At 38.4% G+C, this 19,442-nt stretch overlaps 1 protein-coding gene across 4 annotated transcripts in view; it reads right to left on the reverse strand.

The window, feature by feature from the left end:
• Positions 1–2,738: 2,738 nt before the first annotated feature.
• LOC111863683 (cleavage and polyadenylation specificity factor subunit CG7185) overlaps positions 2,739–19,442 on the reverse strand; it is a 50,317-nt gene continuing 33,613 nt past the window's right edge. For 3 of the 4 annotated variants that reach the window (XM_023850211.2, XM_023850212.2, XM_023850209.2), the window contains 3 exons: positions 17,434–17,532; positions 12,022–12,036; positions 2,739–7,312 (listed from right to left, as the gene is read on the reverse strand). In XM_023850211.2, coding sequence (XP_023705979.1) covers positions 7,162–7,312; positions 12,022–12,036; positions 17,434–17,532 — 265 coding nt within the window. In that variant the 3' untranslated portion in view covers positions 2,739–7,161. The remainder of the gene's footprint in view (positions 7,313–12,021; positions 12,037–17,433; positions 17,533–19,442) is intronic. The other variant, XM_023850210.2, reaches the window with a different exon arrangement.

Raw genomic sequence — 19,442 nt, forward strand, 5'->3', positions numbered from 1 at the left:
TGAAGAGTCAAATTGTTACTTTCAAATCATCCTTACTGCTAAAAGCATAGGCTAGGTCACGAACAAGAACAACCAAAAAGAACTGAATCCACCTTACATTAAGCTACCTTGAAATGCAAATACTCTGCCAGTAAGTAAATACATTAGAAAACTAATACTGACTGCAGACTAATGCCATGGAAATGACACCTGACACTTCATATTTCAATAAACACAACAGTGGCAGTACAAGCAAAGAACACAGTATTGATGCACAATATTTATTGTGTGTCATTAGACAGTAAATCATACGTTGCAAAGACAATTATAAAGGAAAACATTATATTCCAACAAAGGAATTCCCATTCAAGTGGTCAATTTTGAAGGTTAACGAAAGTACAACAGAGTAACTTAAATCCATAAATGTCCTCATCGGCTACTACATGCAATGGCATTAACATTCTGTACTCAACATCTTTGAGGCCATGTCATACTCTGAATGGGCAGATCGCCAGTATGGTGACTTTGGTTCCCACTGTATGTTGAAAATAGAATCTGGTAACTTTCTAATAATGACACACCAGCCTGTCATCATATGAAGATAACACATTCCTCAAAGATGTTCTAGACACAGTCTGTCTGATGACAATTATGTGCTACAACCAACTGTAAACAGTAATCTATTACTGTGCAACAAAATGAAGTTATAATATTAATATTTTAATATACACGTTCACTCCGATGCCATATAATGAAGAAAGATTCTGACAAGTCACTTTAATTCAGACTTTGCAGTAATACAAATAAGCCATACAGTAATGTTTCTACTAAGTGAAAAACAAACTTTCATTAACCTTGTGTCACATTAAACACAGCATAATATAGCAAATATGTATGTTGAACTGCCATTTCTACTGTCACATGGAGCCAAATGGTATTTTCCTATCAACTGGTGAGCCACACTGGAAACCTATGGTATCAAGTAGTTTAACAAAGGGCCAAGTGTCAAAAAATATTTTCTGTTTACTTGGACCTATAGTGCTGTAGTATTGAATATTCTGTCATTTGAGGTCCAAGATGCTTTTGTATATATGAAGTTTAAGAAAAACAAGCCCAGAATGATCAGACAAATCCCAGTTGTCACAAAAACTAAGTTATGAAACAAATAAGTTGATTAATTGTGAAACCAGTTGCAAAAAAAAAAACTGACCTACTCAGCGAGAGAATTAAAAATGACTGCCTTTGGAACCGAACTGTTCTTAAGAAATATATATAAGCTATTCAGGAAATTTTAAATATATATTCATCTTACATGAGAGTTTTTCAGTAGTGAGAACTTGTACTGGTCTCTGCTGTGTTATGACACCATGCAGTCCATCTGGTAGATGGTACAAATGCCTCATAGGAACAAGTGACCTACACATTCTACCATGAGGGAGACAAAATGTTCCTCCAAAACACTAGCACTGACCTATCTGACAGACTGCACGGTGTCATAACACAGATCACAATAATTCTGAGATTTTGTATTTTGCATTAACTATTTTGACTTTAGTCATAATTATAGCCATTACTGACAAATATTCAATCATTCTTAAGCAGAATGTAGAAGCAACTTCTATTCCCAAGACAACTGCAACATACAGGGTGTTTCACGACTTTAGGGCATAACTGCAGGAGGTGATTTCCAAGGTCTTTCTGATCAAAAAAGTTCACATAAACATGTGTCTGATTTTGGACAGTTATGGAGTTATTACCGTTTTTTTCATTCCCGTACACACCCTCATGTGAACCGCGTCTATCATCCGGCAGGTCACTATTTTTAGCCAGCTACAGACAGTGTTCTCATTATCTTGACACTTGAGAGGTACCCAAGGTGTGGTGGGTTGGTATGTAAGGGCACGGCTAGTGGCAGCTACTGTGTTCAGAACAGTTCTCATCTCAGTGCGTCTGTTACATCCACGATGCCATTTACATTTTCATTCGAGGAGTATGCAGATACGATTTATGTGTACGGGTTTTGTGACGGTAAATCGGTTCTTGCCATAGTTGAATATCAGCAACGGTTTCTGAATCATAGAATACCGAACCGGAGTGTGTTTACTAGAGTTTACCAGGCATTGCGAGATACCGGTAGACTTCCCGGAATTCGTATTACAGCCGAGCGTGGTGTTAATGAAGGCATAAATGAAGAAGGCATTGTTCGTATGGTACACTGCAGTCCACATAAGAGTACGCGAAGAATTTCCAGCCAGGTCTCCAGACTTAAGCTCACTGGATTACTGTGTGTGGGGATGGATGAAAGAACTGGTTTACAATGTGAAAGTGGCAACGCAAGATGCTTTGCTCGGTCGCATTCTGGACGCCTCTGACCACATAAGAAACAGCCAGCTGAAGCTGCTACGTGCTACCGCGCAGTTCACAACCGAGCTGCACCGTGTTGTGGCTGGCAGTGGCATTTTTGAAAATCAGCTTTAAGCACCAATCAATTCAAATTAGTGGTAATTTCAAGAAGTTAACTTTACATTTATACTTTAAATGTATCGTGTATTATGCTGGTTTATTATTTTGTTCCGTTTATTGTCCGCAATCGTTACCTTCTATTTTGAGTTTAAAACGGTCATAACTCCGTAACCATCCAAATCGGACACATGTTTATATGAACTTTTTTGATCACAAAGACCTAGGAAATCACCTCCTGCAGTTATGCCCTAAAGTCGTAAAACACCCTGTATTTGTATGCAACATCCCCGTGAAACTTTAAACTGTATGAAACCTGGTTGGACAAAACAATAAGATTAAACAAATTTTTTTTCAACATTCAGAGAATCATACTGCAAAATGAAATGGAGTGACAGAGGTTTTGAAAATTTAACACTTTTCCTATCTAAGACTGAACCACTTATGCCAAAGCAGAAAGCTGTCTATGGCAAGTAAATCATGTAATTATGGGATAGACAAAAATGTAAAGTGCATGATTTCAACAATTTCTGCTTATTATGTTGGGCACAGAATAACAATCTCACAACTTTGCCTTCACCTGTAGAAATATGTTTAGCCATAATATGGTAAACTCTGCAACCATTCTTTCTGGGCTCCCAGTTTACTGTTACTTCAACTTCATACTAACTACCAATTGGCACGCACAATACCACAATGTTAAAAACCAATGTTCTGAAGCAACTCATCTAGTTCTCTAATAACTGCAGTAAATGAGTAAACAAACAAATGCAGCTGGAAAACCAATTTGTTCAGTAAATTGTATGAGTTAGCATGTATAACGTAGAGAAAAACACTTTGATTTGAATCTTAAAAATATCTGTGTTCTACAAGAATGCTGTGGCAAATATATACATACAGGCTGCATGAAATATTTTTTTGGGTACCTCCCACCTCTCAAGCCTACATGAACATTCTTGTCTATGTTCACCCCTTCCCTTATTATAAGATAAAATGCTGTGGTTACATGCTACATACAATGAGAATACATTAGCCAAAAAAAAAAAAATGTACTACACTTACAAATAACTCATCTGCAGACAATCTTCAATACAATCTTCTCTTCTAATCCTTGACGGATCCAATCCTCTTGCTTTTACAGTCTTCCCTGATAATCTTCACAATGTTGAAATATACTTGTTGAGATATGATGACAAATTCCTTTCCTTTGAAACAGATTCCTCTGAAGCATTCTACACTACAAGGTACTATCTACCAACGCTGTTTCATATGACAGGATTTTAATGCAAATATACCCCAAGCAGCACAACTCTTTGGTCTCCAGAGATCAACTACACTGTTTATGATCTGAATCAGGCAGCATAGCTTATTTATAAACACATTCTACTAACTGGTCCATTCATTTCCATGCCTGAAATATGGCATTATGTTGCTGAATTAAAATCAAATTAACCTCTTGTTGTGTCCTTTAAATTCACTGCTACCAAACCATAAAATTTAAAAGTCTCAAGTTAACAATAATTGGTGTTAAATTTCCATTTAAGCTTCTTCTCGACAGTGTTCAAATTCACTGCTCCCCAAACAGACCATACAGAAGTTTCAACATATAACCATCACTGGATCATTAGTCACTACTGTTATTCATGCCTATAGATTGTTCAGACAGCAACGCAACTTTACAGGGCCCAACGCCCACACAACAGAAAACAACTAGTGGTGGGTAGGTATTACAAAACATGAAGATCTTTAATTTTTCTTCTCCATTGGTGTTTCTGGAATTGTTTGGTTTGATGCATTTATTTTCCATTTCCTTCTCTACCTTAGTTCCAGGCCTTTATATGCATGTCCACAATTTTTACTGTGAATTTTCCTGTTCATAAAACCTAATATCAGGTGCACATATAGCAGAAGGTACACTGGCATGGAATGTCCAGTGACTGAGGTTAGCTCATTCTAATGGGCCCAACAGAGAATGTCCCCCCCACCCTTTCACATGAGGATGCAACCACTTCCAGTTTCCCAAATTTTGTGCTCTTTAGAATACCAGATGATGGGTGAAGTCAGTAATCCTGAGAAAAAGAAGAGAGCTAATGTATTATTATCTGTTACTCTTTCTGAAATTGTACTATTCCAGAAACATACTTCCTGCAGACTCTACCAGGATGCAGAGTGACAGCATACAGAACCTCAAGTGTACCTATCAGGTAGCATCCAACACACACACACTAGAAATTCCTTCACTGCCAAACTTGGTAGTCATAATTATCAATTTCCAATGGGGCGGAGCACCACCTTATTGCATGCAGTCCTTCTGTATCTTTCAACAGCATAATAGACCAAGTCATAAAATAGCAGTTACTTCTGTGAGGCAAGAGAACACTCAATGAGGCTCTTAGACCCTAGGGCTTGAGATTGTAAAGCTAGTAGTCACGTCTTCCATCACGCTCTGTAAAATAAGTGACAGGGCATTATGTACGAGCCAGCCCCCTACCAAACAAAAGAGACTACCAACAGCTTATGTGCCAGAGCTATAGGAGTAACAGCCACTTCCAGAAGTTCTGTCCCCACAGGCAAAAAAAAATTGAGACAAGCCTATAAACCATTCAAGACAAGCAGCCTTAAGGAGGAAGCAATGTCATATGATGAATGCACAGAACAGCCACTGCTTAGTAACAACTCAATAAACACATATCCATGGCAACATATGTGCACAACAATAGAAGAGACTCCTAGGAACGATGTTTTCTATGTGGTCTGTGCCAAGGCTAACAAGGACACCAGCTAAGTTGATGGTCATTAAGTCTTGGATCGGCAGTTAGTTGAGAGTCAACAGCTCAGACAGTTAGTTATAAGAGTGCAGTTAGCAGGCAAAGACAAGCTTGAGAACAGACGAATCCCCTTTGTATGGGAACTGTAACTGAGCAACTAGAACAGATGGAGATATACCATGTCCTATACTGATTTGTTAAAGTGTTAGGTTAGCGACAGTGTAAAAAATGTCTGCAGTTACAAGTGACAAGCATTCAACAAATCCCATTACCAATCCAAACCCAATGTCTGGTCACTAACATGTGACAGTATCTATTCTTGTGTCTGAATATCTTCCATCACTTGGCTACTAAGCTTTGTCTCTTCAGTGGTTGTTTTAACAGTGGACATAGTTTTATCACATGCTGATTTTGACATTCTGAGTGCTTACTACAATTTACAGAGTAAACTCTGTAAAATTCTGTATATAAATCCATATATAATACTAGATAAAGGTTTCAATAAATACTACGTAGAATTAAAAACGTTTCATTAGAAAAAGGTTTCAGTCAGAAACAAGATGAACAATCCCATTACATTTTATTTATACTTGCTTTCAAGATGACATTATATCTGTGATTTGGTGTGCATTTCTATTTCTTTAACCTTTTAACTGCCAAGCCCCACCACAGAACTACCTACTAGGAATGCCAAGGTTGCTTGGGTGTTCAATGCATTTGCGGAGAAAAACCCACAATACCTTCCGCAAATGACTTTCAAACTATAGCATATATACAGCATGTGAAAGCCTGTCCTTTCCACCTAACATCGGTCTGTAACAAATATTGTCATCCACTAACAAATCCCATACTGATTAATGAGTCAATCTCTTTGGCTGTAAAGTAAAGTAAAGCTATCCCTGTAACAGGCCATGAAGGCCCATAGGGTTGTGAGATGTTGAGGGTCCCACATTATCTAGAGAATTGCCTCAAAGATGGCAGCAAGGTTGTCAGCCTTACGCATGGCCGGGACATCTCTTTGGCTGTGGCAGTTTTAATTCAAGTATCCTGAGCCGATTTAATGAGCACCTGGAATACAAATGATTACGATGTGCTACCCAAGACAGTAAGTTATGTATGGTTTGATCAGATGAGAATGGCACACAGAGAAGAGATGGGAAGGAAAATGTTCTCCAGTCTTTGCTTTCTACCAACACATTTAAATATCATCTTGTTCAAGCCGATATCATTCAGTCATGCGCATAATAAGCCTTCACAAGTTTAGGCGAACATCAGGTCAAACAAAAACTAAACAGACAACATTCATTCATTTCTGCATACAAAATTACAACAAAAGGCTCATGGAAATTCCTTTGGGTCAATGCAAACCTTCCAACTTTGGAAAAAGTCACCCTGAAGATATGAGTTGTGCTACTTGGTTTTAGAGTTCATATAACATTATGTTGGTACTATTTCTGCTGAAGATCATCTTTAGGGGAAGTTCAATGAAAACAGGGGGCAGAAGGAGAGCATCCAACAGAATACAGCTCAATGCCTTTCTCACTAAATATACGAAATACAAAAACACATCAAGGGATTTAGGGAATTATGGTTTGGTAAAAGTAAATGCCAGGATGTCCTTAGAGCCTAACAGAAAATTCTCGAAATAAATTTCACATCATTTGGATTTGTATGACATCCTGGAATGACATAATCCTACATAAACTTACACAGCCACTTCCTACTGAAAATCTGTTACTTTAAAACACCTATATAGAATGTACCACCTCATTTACAAGATATGATGGTATAAACTAGAATAAACCACAAACACAGATGTGAAGAAATCTGAATTATACTTCCACATCATAATAAAGACTTACACATTCAGATTCACCCCCAAATTATATAAACTGGGACCAAAATGCTGCTGCACCTTCTCCAACACCTTCACTATCTGCCAACAGAACAGAAATTAGTGACGTGAGCTGCGATGTGAGGATTCTCTCTCCTCTCTGCGCTCTCTTTCTCTGTCCCTCTCCCGCTCCCGTTCAGGATCCCGTCTAGTGGTCTCCCGTTCTCGATCCCTCTCACGTTCACGCTCACGATCCCTATCATAGTAGTACCTGCAACCAATTTTCAGATTAATAATAAACATAACAAGCTTGAATATGATTAACATAAACAGAACTTGGGTTAAAAACTTCCCTTGACTGAAAAATCTGTTCTTTCCCAGATAAAATTGTGAGAACTAATGTAAAATTACCTTCAATAAATAGGGAAATGAAAAACAAAAAGTTAATGGAAAATAGTTTACTAAAAGTTTATTTTCTTTGAAATTACAAATGAAACAGAAAAATGTTATACGCTGCAAGAAGCAGTAGGTACAGTTTATGGAAAGGAGTATATAACAGGATCCAGAGATCTAACTGAAAGAACTGACAACACACACCCATGCCAGGCAGAAGTCTGTGAAAGATGCGATGAAGAACAGAGAATAAAAATGGTGAGCAATTACAAAATTCTGTTTTGGCAATGGATTCTGATTTACCAAAACATTTTCCCCATACAAAATTCAGTAAAAATTAAGAAACACTAGATATCACTCACCAGCTACAGACTGCACAATGACAAAAAAAAAACCCTAAAAGAAATTCTTGATGCAAGTGTGCTGTCTTCCACAGAAACATTTACTGTTCCAAAATGTGCTTCCTGAAATTAACCTAGCAAGAATTATCCCTTACATAAAAATAAGAAAAGGAGAACTGAAGTCAGTATATACCCACTGGAGACAAGAGAAATTTAACTACACTGTGAACATGAACAATCTGCAATGCAGGTCCCGTATCTTTTAACACAGGAAACTTATTACACCATGCAACTGTTCTATCCATAGGAGATTTACCGAAGTCATATAAGGGTACACAAAACATCAAAGTACCCAGTGACATCTTTACATTTAGGAACCTCCTTAAGGCGGGCGGGTGCGCACGCACACACAAAGAACAATCCTTGCTCTATGTCTGTCAGTCTGATATTCAGTAGAAAAACACAACTCCAAATATCGAAGCATTTTCCCCTACTGGGAACAAAGGCCCCAATCAGTCGTGGCCGATAGGTGAGGCTCCAGTCTAGGAACCAACCATATTGTGGCTGGATGATGTGCGATGGATCTGATAAGCTAATGCCCTTGTGAGATAAGAGCTTTTGAACGCAGGAACACAACAAGTTACTTTCAGAATTATGTCTTACATCAGAGCTACATACAGTGAAGTATGTGTGTTTATCTCTGTTTACCACAGTGAATGAACATTCCTTTGTTTACTACCTATCTATTGCCACAACACAGATAGTTAATTCTTTTATGTTTCCAAACCCATACAAAAACACCCTATAACCATGACCCCATGTTCCATCGATCTAGGTAAATCCTTATGTGAAACTCACCATTCCACTAAGGAACCCATACCCATTACTGAATGCTAGCAGATGAAACCTATAATCATTCAAATGGCAAAGGATACCATGGTCATATTCATTTTCATCCATCCAGCACAGGCACAACACAAAAACATCCAACATATGTGCTAGGGAAGAACATGCAATGCTATTCAGCTCTAGGAGGAACAATATAATTCATAGGTTCACAGGCTGAACTGCATAACTGTTTTATTTTGCCTCACAACAGTATCGTTTTAAGCCCTTCTCATGATGTTTACTTCCAATTTCACCACCATCAGGTATAAGCTAATTTGTATAAATATTTTAATTTCGTGTGAGAAAATGAACTCTGGTAATCTGCTGTTACAACATGCTCACTATTAGAAGAGACGTCAGTAAAGAATGTAAAGAGAAAAGACGTAACAGCACGCAACCACATTTCCTCAGTGCACCCACTGAACAATTTACATGTTAGAAGCCTCCTTGACAGACCATACAATTTACATGTTAGAAGCCTCCTTGACAGACCATTGGAAAGAGCTCGCATCTGTCCAAACAGAAAAAATTTTTCTCTTAAAAGCAGGTTTCTGTGGTGCACTTATTAGGCTTTACAAAAACAATATATAATCATATTTACAGACAAAAAAAATCCCTCAGGAATCAACTTACACAAAAGTTCTCCTCCTTACAGAGCCCAAAGGTCACATGAAAGCCTGATTTGGGACCCTATCCTAAGCCATTTCAATACAGTGAACATCCTCATACACCATTTCTCCAAGATATATTTTAATATTTTCATCTCATTTTCCATGATGGTTTCATACAGAAATAGACACAATTATCACCATAGTATTAATTCATGAACTTGAACTCTTCCTGTGACTGAAGAACAAATGACAGTGAAGAAAAATATGTAATAACAACTCTCTGCATAACATAGGCAGCATGCATGAACATGATATACAGGGTAAAACACACACAGACAACAGACAAACGAAATACATATAGAATTTTAAGAAGGGAACATCCATAATAGTGGCCGCCAAACTATATGTCCATGATATTATCTAAATATACAGAGACTCTAAATGTTAGTGACAATGGTTGATTCATCATACGAACATTATGCGGATACTGCCCACTGTCTGGGTTTATTTGATACATTTTCAAAACTCAGTCCAATTCTGTCAACAGGTTTACTGGGAGAAATATTTTTGTAATTTCTTTAACAGTTTCAATTTCTTTCACCAAAAGAGTAATCAGATATGCCTGCTACAATCTTATTGATTTGCAGGTCTTGTGGAACATCTTCCCATTTTTTCTTAGGGCATCATTTAGGTCTGGATGATATTGCTTCAGAGTTATTTTCTTTGTTGCTATCTCTTCACGCATTCTTTCCAAATGTCCCAACCAAGCAAGTATCTGGGCTTTTATATAGCTCAAAATATTTCTTTCATTCAAAAGAGTGTTCATTTCTTATTAACCTCCAACAGAAATGGAAATTCAAGACTGAAATTTTAAGACTTATTGATAATTGTTTGAAAGAAACTTCTATTTCACCAGTCACCAAACTCAACATTAAAAAATTCAGCAGTGCCCCTCTGCAGACACACGTTCAGACACCAAACAAAATATGCATAACAACCTCTGGTCTCCAAGTAATCAATACTGAGACTAAGCATTTAAATGAAGAGTACTATCTTCTCAGAACTGATATCATGTAGTCCAGTACAACACATGGCACCACACCACAAATGACTGTACTCTTCTTAGGCATAGACATGACAACCCCAATTTCATACACACAGAAAGGGGTGGTCTTTCAAGTTAAGGCGAATATAGTGATTCTGATTAATCTAAAGCATTTCTGTTATCCTTCTATGTTACTTACTTACTCATGAAGCTGAGCCCTTCTGAAGGAGCTGCCAATTCTGCAGCTACACAAGAATTTCCCAGCATGTCATGGAACCCAAAGGTTCATTACCGTGTTCAAAAGAGCCCTCCACTGGTCCCTATATCCTTCTATGTTGAACTTACAAATTAAAAAAAAATATATAAGACGTACAAGTTAAACAACTTTACATAATTAAAACTTTCTACAACACTCTTTCTCCAGTTTGTGTCCTTTTCTTTATTTCATCTTGCACTAGGTCTACTAAAAATTTAACTCTCTTGTGTCATTCTGTGAAATGGTTTGAATCTTTCACTGTTCTAGTCCATTTACCTACAATACAACTGTCTGGTTAACTAAATTTCTTGAAGTATGAATGCACCCAACATTTCCTTCTCATCACCTTCTTCCATCTTCCCACCTATCAGAAAACTAATATGTCCTCTTCATTTGATGATACGTCACAAACTCAAGCACTGTATACTGTTCGGGCAGATTGTCTCAAGTGTGCAGACACCTCTACTGTGTCACAGTACAGTCCTGTACACATGATAATGGAAATGGATAGTTTCCAAAACATTGTGTACATGAAATACACCACAGACAATGAACAACGTTCAACATAATATCTGTATAAATATAAAGCGTTTCAACCTGTGTACAACTGGAGTCAAATAGCATAGAAGCAACTGTTCATCACTGACTTTACAAGAAATAATTACCTCCACTTGCCTACTTTTGCAGCTATATCTTCTATCATGCATTCAGTACACAAACAAGGCTATGATATATTAACACTTCCCATGTCATATACATATATTTCCTTGTGTGGCAATTCTGACATATTTCACAAGTACCTTTCTGACTTTCCATTTTGTAAATGATGTATTCACCAACCTGCCAGTCACATACGTACATTACTCCCGTCTTAGATGAGTGATATCTGAAATTTTGGCTGAAAAATGAACAGAACTGCAGAATTTTTGGAAATGTCTAAGACATGGGAAGGATAACATATCGTGTTAACATTAAAAAGTAATGGAGGTAAAATATTTACCTCATCTGCTGCCAATGACAAAAACATTTTGGAATGTCAAGGCCCAAGAGCGTTTATTATTTCTGATGACAGAGAAAATACTGGAGAAATTTTGGTAGCATGTTTCATCACATTTATGGTCTTAGCCGCCACTACCTCATTTTCCCCAATCACGAATCCTCAAATTCCTCATCTCCTTCAGAGCAGACTGATAAGCTGGTCAAGACAATATGCAGTGATCAAGGACTTATGAATGTCATACTACCAATTTGGTTTTCACACAAAAAGGCAGCCTGCAAAAAATTATACCTGCATGAGATAACACTGTTATCATTTCAATGCAATGGTAATTGTATGCTCTTGAGCAGTCTACCAGCTCTGTTTAAACAAATTAGTAGTATGACATCTGTGGCTCTTGATTCACTCTGTACAAAAGATGTAAGAGTTACGATGCATATAGTACTTACGTTGCAGTCAGGGACCTGAAAGGAGAACAATATGAATTGCATGCATCTTAATATCAAGTAACAGACAAGATAATATATTTGTATCATTTACTTGCATTACCAGTAAATCTGTCAATATTTTCAAGTATTAGAAAAGTGCATAACTGAATGCAATTACTTATTTACTTCCTAAATTCCCAATTTCAGTACCATTTACCGTAATGACCATTAGTGAACCAATACTGTGGGTGTATACAAGGTCTGACAACAGAGTTCGCGAACTTGCCATGTGCCAGCTGTGATCAGAAACCTCAGTATGGTTTGATGACATTGGCTTATCAGCATTTCACAGCTGTGTTGTTGTTGATCTATGGCTTCTGAGTGGCATCTATTATTGCCTTAGTGTGTTTTGGCATGCCCTCACAAGAAATGTCGAACTTCAATTAGAGCACTGTCTGTGAGGGAGTTTTTACCTAGTAAACAAATAACTGTGCTGGAACACCCTCCCTATTCACTGGATCTAGCCCCCAGTGATTTTCTTCTGTTCCCAAAGATAAGCATATATTGAAAGGAAAGTATTCTGATGACACTAATGACATCAGTAATATGATGGCAGCTCTGAAGGCCATTCCACAAAACCAGTTCTAAAACTGTTTTGAAGGGTGGACTAGGCGGTGGCATCGGTGCAAAGCTTCCCAAGCGGAGTACACTGAAGGTGACCACAGTGATACTCAGCAATGAGGTATGTAGCACTTTCACCAGGATGAGTTCACGAACTTTATTGTCACACCACATATCATACATAAATAGCTCACACACACAGTAGGACATAGAACAGAGACAATTTCCTAAACTCGTTTGTGACAAAAATCAGCTGACTGTAAAGAAAACCTGACACAATTAAAAAAGATAAAGAGAGGTGTAATCCGTATTATAATACAGTTTCCACATGCATTTTTGCATATTCACATGAAGTTGAGCAAAATGGAACACAATTCCCAATCTTATCACTAAAACGTACAAGAACTAACTCCACGGAGACCAGCCCTTCTTGCAAATCCAACAGCTGCTCAGCTTCTCATGAATTTCCCAATTCCTTATGGAAATTGGAAGGTTTGTTATCATGTTCACAAGAGCTTGCCCCGGTACCTATCCAGAGCCACGTCAATCTAATCCATATCACATCATTTTATTTCTTTAAGATCCAGTTTAATATCCTCCCATCTATGCCTAGGGCTTCCAGGTGGTCTCTTTCCTTTTGACCTTCCCATCAGAACCCTCTGTGTATTCCTCTTATCTCACATGCCCTACTCACCTCATTCTACTTGACTTGATATTCTAATTATATATGGCATAGGGTACAATCTAAAACACTCATCATTATGTAAGAGAGAGAGAGAGAGGAACATATATATTTTAAACATTGTGTGTTACTTCTCTGTGGATTCATTTACTGGAAACCAACTGCTTAAGAAAGAGCACAGTCTCAAACAGGATGACTTGACTCTGGTTTCAATATGTGAAACTATTCAATACATTCAGCATTATACACTGAGATTTCATAAAACAAAATATTTCATTACTCCAATTAGGCACACAAATTTAAATTGAAACTTTACTCATCATCATCATATTATTATTATTAGTGGTGGTGGTGGTAGCAATGGCATTAGCGGTTAAGTACCAGTATCGTTTGTTTATTTTATTATTGGGAGGAACTTTTAAATTTATCGCACCAAAAATTCAAATTGTTACCATGTTCTTCATTATACCTGGAGTTATCACACTGGTGGTTACAAAGAATCATATCTTCTGGGATATAACCCAGAAAATAGATCCTTTCATGTTCTTAACCCTTAACTTAAAAACAATATCAGTACAGAATGTGTAGCCTATCGCCACACCAAGATTCACATGCTCAACTCCAACAGTTCATTAGCTCCCACTCTTCCATCGCCACATGAAAAAGAAATCCAGAACAAAAACTGCATAGTTCTAAAAGATCTATTACCCATACACGATCTCAGGACTGTATAGTAAGTGGCCCTGCTGTTGCTCTTACTTCACACTGAGTTTAGGGTGGTCCCCAATGCCATAATGTTCATACCCAATTTCATCAAAATTTATTCAATAGTTCTCAAGTTGAAATGAGAGAGACAGACACACAGATATGACCAGTCCTATAAGTATTAACCTCTTGCACACTGTGCAAATGCATAATAGTGTCTGCAGGGAAAACACTTTCAACAGTACATCAAAATAACCCCTTTAAACAAAAAAACACATACGATACCAATACAGTAATATGGCAGCCATTTCTTTTTTTTATTTAATGATGTCAGTAACACAAGACTAGATAATACTAAATGACTAGATGATACAGAATAATGAATTGGGAAGAATGTGAAGGATACAGTCATGGTCTATTTAAGGTAATAAACTGGCATTTGCTTGGAAGGGCTGAGGAAAATGACAAATATCATAAGTCGGGGTAGCCAATGTCCAGGCATCTGAACTGGGTACCACTCAAATTTAATGGAGAAGCCTTACTGCTACAACAAACTTCCTCAGTATGGTGACTGGCCCACCAAAGCTTCTGTAATCCTATACTGTGTATACTGATGGACACTACAGACAAGGTTAATGCAAATGAAAACAACTGTTTAGAAGTAACACTCTCTCAATACACATCTGCATGTGCTATGACGTAAGCATGGGGCCACAGTTACAAAATGGCAGTTCATGTGGAATCACACAGTGAGCTACAGGTGCAAAGTGTTATTCAATTTCTGGCACCTGATGGGAACAAACTGGCTGATATTTATTGCAAAATGAAAGCCATACAACACTGTGAGACATGCACTAAGACAGGTAGACAAAATAATGCCAGTTACTTGTGCAGTACAGCAATAAAAGCACTTAATAGCAAATCAACTACATTCAATTAAAATTATCCTCACAGTTATATATCAGCAGTGTGATCTGTTGCAGGAAGATTCTATCTTCAAAAAAATTATACTACATAGGCCATTGAAAGTAAACTGAGATTTTGAGGGAAGATATCATCTCCATCTTCTGGGATGAAGAATAAGTCAAATAAGAAACCAGCATAAAACAAGTAGCAAGAAAAACTAAGAGGAACCCCTTGCATGTTGATCATCAGAAGCCCCAGAAGTTCCATAAGATAGGAGTTCGCTTGAGGCTCACTGTGAGCACCATTGGGGTCCCTGCCTACAATTTGGACAAACAAATGGCAGGCCTACTTGGGTCTCATACTGCCAACTCTCCAGATCTTGTGAAGGACTCAGGAGACTTCACCCACACATGGGGCTCTCTCTGCACTGGACCCCAGGATACGGTGGCATACAGACCCACTGCTAGGTAAAGACCTCAAAGCAAACAAGTACAGCTGTTGCTATGCAATAGGCAAAAGAAACAAACAGCCATTTCTGTGCAACAGCTCGGTAAACACTTTCAACTGCCCTCAACAATAGTAGGACTGTTGGAGGTGGTATTTTCTGTTGGGTTCACCCTGAGGCTACATAGTGAGGACCCTTAGGCCAGCTGAGGAGTTAGCTGAGAGCAGTCAGTTGTCAGGTGAGGGTTGGCAGTTCGAGCTGAGCTCTGCAAGGGCAACTGAGAAGAGAGAGAGTGCTATAGTTGAGCTGACAGTTGAAAAGTGTTCAGTTACAAGATATTCACCAGACAGTAACATGAGCATAGGAAGCTGAAGAATCTCCACTGTTAAAAGCTGTTGCTAGGGAACCACTGTTGAAGACAAAAGTATTAACAGTATCCAACAGAACATTTAATTGACTATGATGACAGATAAAGTAAGCCACTATCCTTTCTCAGTCAGATATCTACAGCAGACACCTGATGGCTCTCTGGGCCATAAGGCATACTGTAAGCCTACTAATATCAACCTCTACCTAAACACCAGCTCCCACCACCACCAATATAACAAGCATGCTGTACTTTCCACCTTGGTGCACAGGGCCAAAGTTCTGTGAGATCAGAACTGCTTACATGATAAAAGCAGCAGTTTTTGAGGCTGAAGAGCTACAGCAACTGACAGATTCACAGGCTCTCAATCCTACCATAAGGGTTGCCCTGTCCAACAATAAGCCAGACTCCATCACTTTCCTGCCCTACGTCAGGCTGATCTTCAACTGCATTAGAATGATGCTGCCCGGACAACATTAAGGCAGTATTAAGGAGTATACAGTATGTCTTGCGAATGCGGTTAGGTCTATATTGGACAGATGGGTCATTCGATTAACACCAGGACAAAGAAGCACCATGAGTACATCAAACTAGAAAAGCAAGAAAACTGAGCCATGGCAGAACACAGTATCACCTTGGGGCAGAACATCCAGCTACATAACACCAGCACCCTCTCCAGAAAACCGCAATACATGGATTGCACCATCAGACAGGCAAATGAGACTAAGGCCTATCCCAAGAATACTGTGACACAACATCTATGCCAGGAAACTGATGTCACAGAAGTATCACAAACGTGTCCACTGCTACGCAACAGTTTGAGCACTTTTTGCAGCAACAAATATGCAACAATCAGTCCACACTGGAACTACAACGGGAAGGTCAGCACGAGCCAGACAGCAGTCCAGGAGCATGCAAGTATTCAAGAGAGGTCACTGTGAAGCAACGAACACATGAAGACACAACAGTCTGGAAAGATTTGGAAACTGCGGTAATTATTTGAAGATTAAAAATAGTAACAAAAGTGTTGTACTTATCAGTGGTTAAAAGCAAGAAGTGTCAAACACATTCAATTATCAATTTGAATCCTGCCTAGTCATTAACATGTGACAACATGAACAAGAAGGATGGCTTCTACCTAAGTCAATTCCATCTGTTCCCTGAAAAATTGCAGGAAGCCTCACTCACAGGATTGTATAGAAGGGTTCCCTGTCCCTGTGCTCAATGAATTAAGCACCATGCCACACACATATGGGGGAGTAAAGGCATAGCTGTACCATTCTTGACCTGGGCACTAGATGAAGGTGAACGGTCAGCTTCACGCCCACCACCACCTTTCCCCTGGGGAAAAAGCCCCCTTTACCCTTGCGACAGGAAGCTGGGTGAGCCCCAAGGCAGCTCTGGATACTATGATATAGAGTAAAACTTCTTTCCCTTGCCAGGAATCAAACTATGACCATCCTGCATATAGCATGTTGTCATACCAACTGAGCTATAAATATACTTGACTTTTAATAGTATAATACTTGCATTAACCTGGTACTAATTCACTTTTTTTTTGGAAAAGAACTCATTATAAAATGGGTGTAAACACAGTATAGCCTTGATGCAATTACAATGCAGGAAAGTGGTGATGGGAAATTTTAGGACTAAAATGTGCAACAGATGAAAATGAATGAAATGTGGGAAAGTGACAACAGTTCATACCTGGACTTGGAGCTCATGACAGCAGCAGTATCAGGTGGCTCAGGCGATTTGGCCCGGGGGCGAACAGCCTGCCGTGTTGAACTGGAATAGACACTGGAACTGGATCAATGGGACACAAGTAAGACATGAAGCATGCCACACGTAACCAAGAGATTATGAGTGTCTCATACTTCACAAGTACAAGAGCAACTGTTAAAAAATTTTAAACTTATGTACTGCCCACTCAAAATGCTCCTTACTTTAAAAGACATCACTTCTGCTTTTCTACAACCTTGCACAAATTTTAACAGAAATGCGTACATGTACGATTTTTCATATAGTCAAGTCCTTTACATTTAGCCTGAGATTCTAGTGAAATAAAACAAAACCACACAGACATGAACAATTAATGTCAAAATGTTAACAAATGCAACATAAACCTGCATTAAAAAAACTGTTGGGTAAATACATGTATTAAAAATATTTAAATTTAAATCTGTTTCAGACAATATTTCTTGAATTAAACCTACCATCAAATATACCCAACCACTTGAAGCTTCTTGAAGTATTTAAACTGAATTAAAATGGGTTTTCATTTCATCCCACTGCAATTTACATAATATGAAATGAATAATTGGGAAACCTGGGATATGACTGAAAAATTACGATGACACCACATTATATTCATTATGGCAATTTGCTCAGAAGCCAGTACTGAACAAGTGTGTCACATACATATAAAGTAACAATTTCACATCTGGTGCTAAGTAATAGATCAATCATATACAATAAAACTTCATTTAAGCCATTTCCATCTGCATGTATACTACAAAACTGGCATGTATCAGCAAGAGCATGGAATGCACAACAAGCTATGTTTACTCATCTCTTTCCATATACAGCCCACACACCAATTAAACCGTGTAGTCTAGGACTGTGATGAAATCTGGAATATACATTGGTCCCATAACTAACCACTTCTGCCTAATTCTTTGTATATTTGTCATATGTTTTTACAAATATAGGGCATTAAATGATTGCCCCAGTGGGGTAAAAAAGAGGTCTGTGAGAGTTTTCTTTAACAACTCCTTTGAAAGTGCATTTACAGGTCACTGTAAAGTTTACAAAATTTTCTTTCCAACCATATATATAGACATCTCACAACTTTTAAAGCTTCAGAGCTATAAATGTGTTATGTTAGGGACTTTTCGAAATCAACTGCAGAATTGTGCAACTTATTCACAAAACTCATTATAGCCTCGATTAATATTATTTATTATTGCTAGTGGGGTGGAACTAAGTCCCTTGTACTGCGGCCACTTCTGGCCTATTGTACCAGCCCCAGATGATAGGTGAGGGTGATTGTGGAGCAACTGGTACAATAAAGATTGGCAGGGGAAACCAAAGTACTTGGAGAAAACCTGCCCCAGTGCCACTTTGTCCACCACAAATCCCACTTGACCAGACCCCGGGCCGCTGTGGTGGGAAGCCAGCAACTAACTGCTTGAGCTATGGTGCAGCCTATTACAGCCTCTAAGTTCTTGTGGTTCCACAATTATTCTTTGCAAACTTTGAAACGGGTATATGGATGATACAAGTGACAAGTTTCAAATTAATTCCAACTGCTACTTTTCTAAGATTAATTTTCAAGGTTAACAGTGTGTCAAGACATAACTGTGAGGCTTTAAAGTTGTGATGTACATTTTATATATGGTCAGAAACAAAATTTCATAAGATTACAATGAGTTCTTTCATGAAGAATGCTGTCTTCCGGGATGTAGCTCCGTTTAGATTTTGTGTGAACCAGCGTTTCAGAGGAATGTGTTGCCTTCGTCTTTATGGCAGAAAAATCTGCAAGTGAGGAACCAGTGTGAGGAGGTGGCTAGCAGACCTGAGCCACCAGTTGAAAACAGTCAGCTATATAAGAACAGAGGAAGGGAGGGAGGGCCACATGGGAAATCGACAGTGGAGAGGGGTGGGGTCAGTAGAGATCAGAAGGCTGGCTACATGAGCAGGTAGCAGAGAGCAGA

This window comes from Cryptotermes secundus, unplaced genomic scaffold (assembly GCF_002891405.2).
Source record: "Cryptotermes secundus unplaced genomic scaffold, Csec_1.0 scaffold369, whole genome shotgun sequence".
Taxonomy (NCBI): domain Eukaryota; kingdom Metazoa; phylum Arthropoda; class Insecta; order Blattodea; family Kalotermitidae; genus Cryptotermes; species Cryptotermes secundus.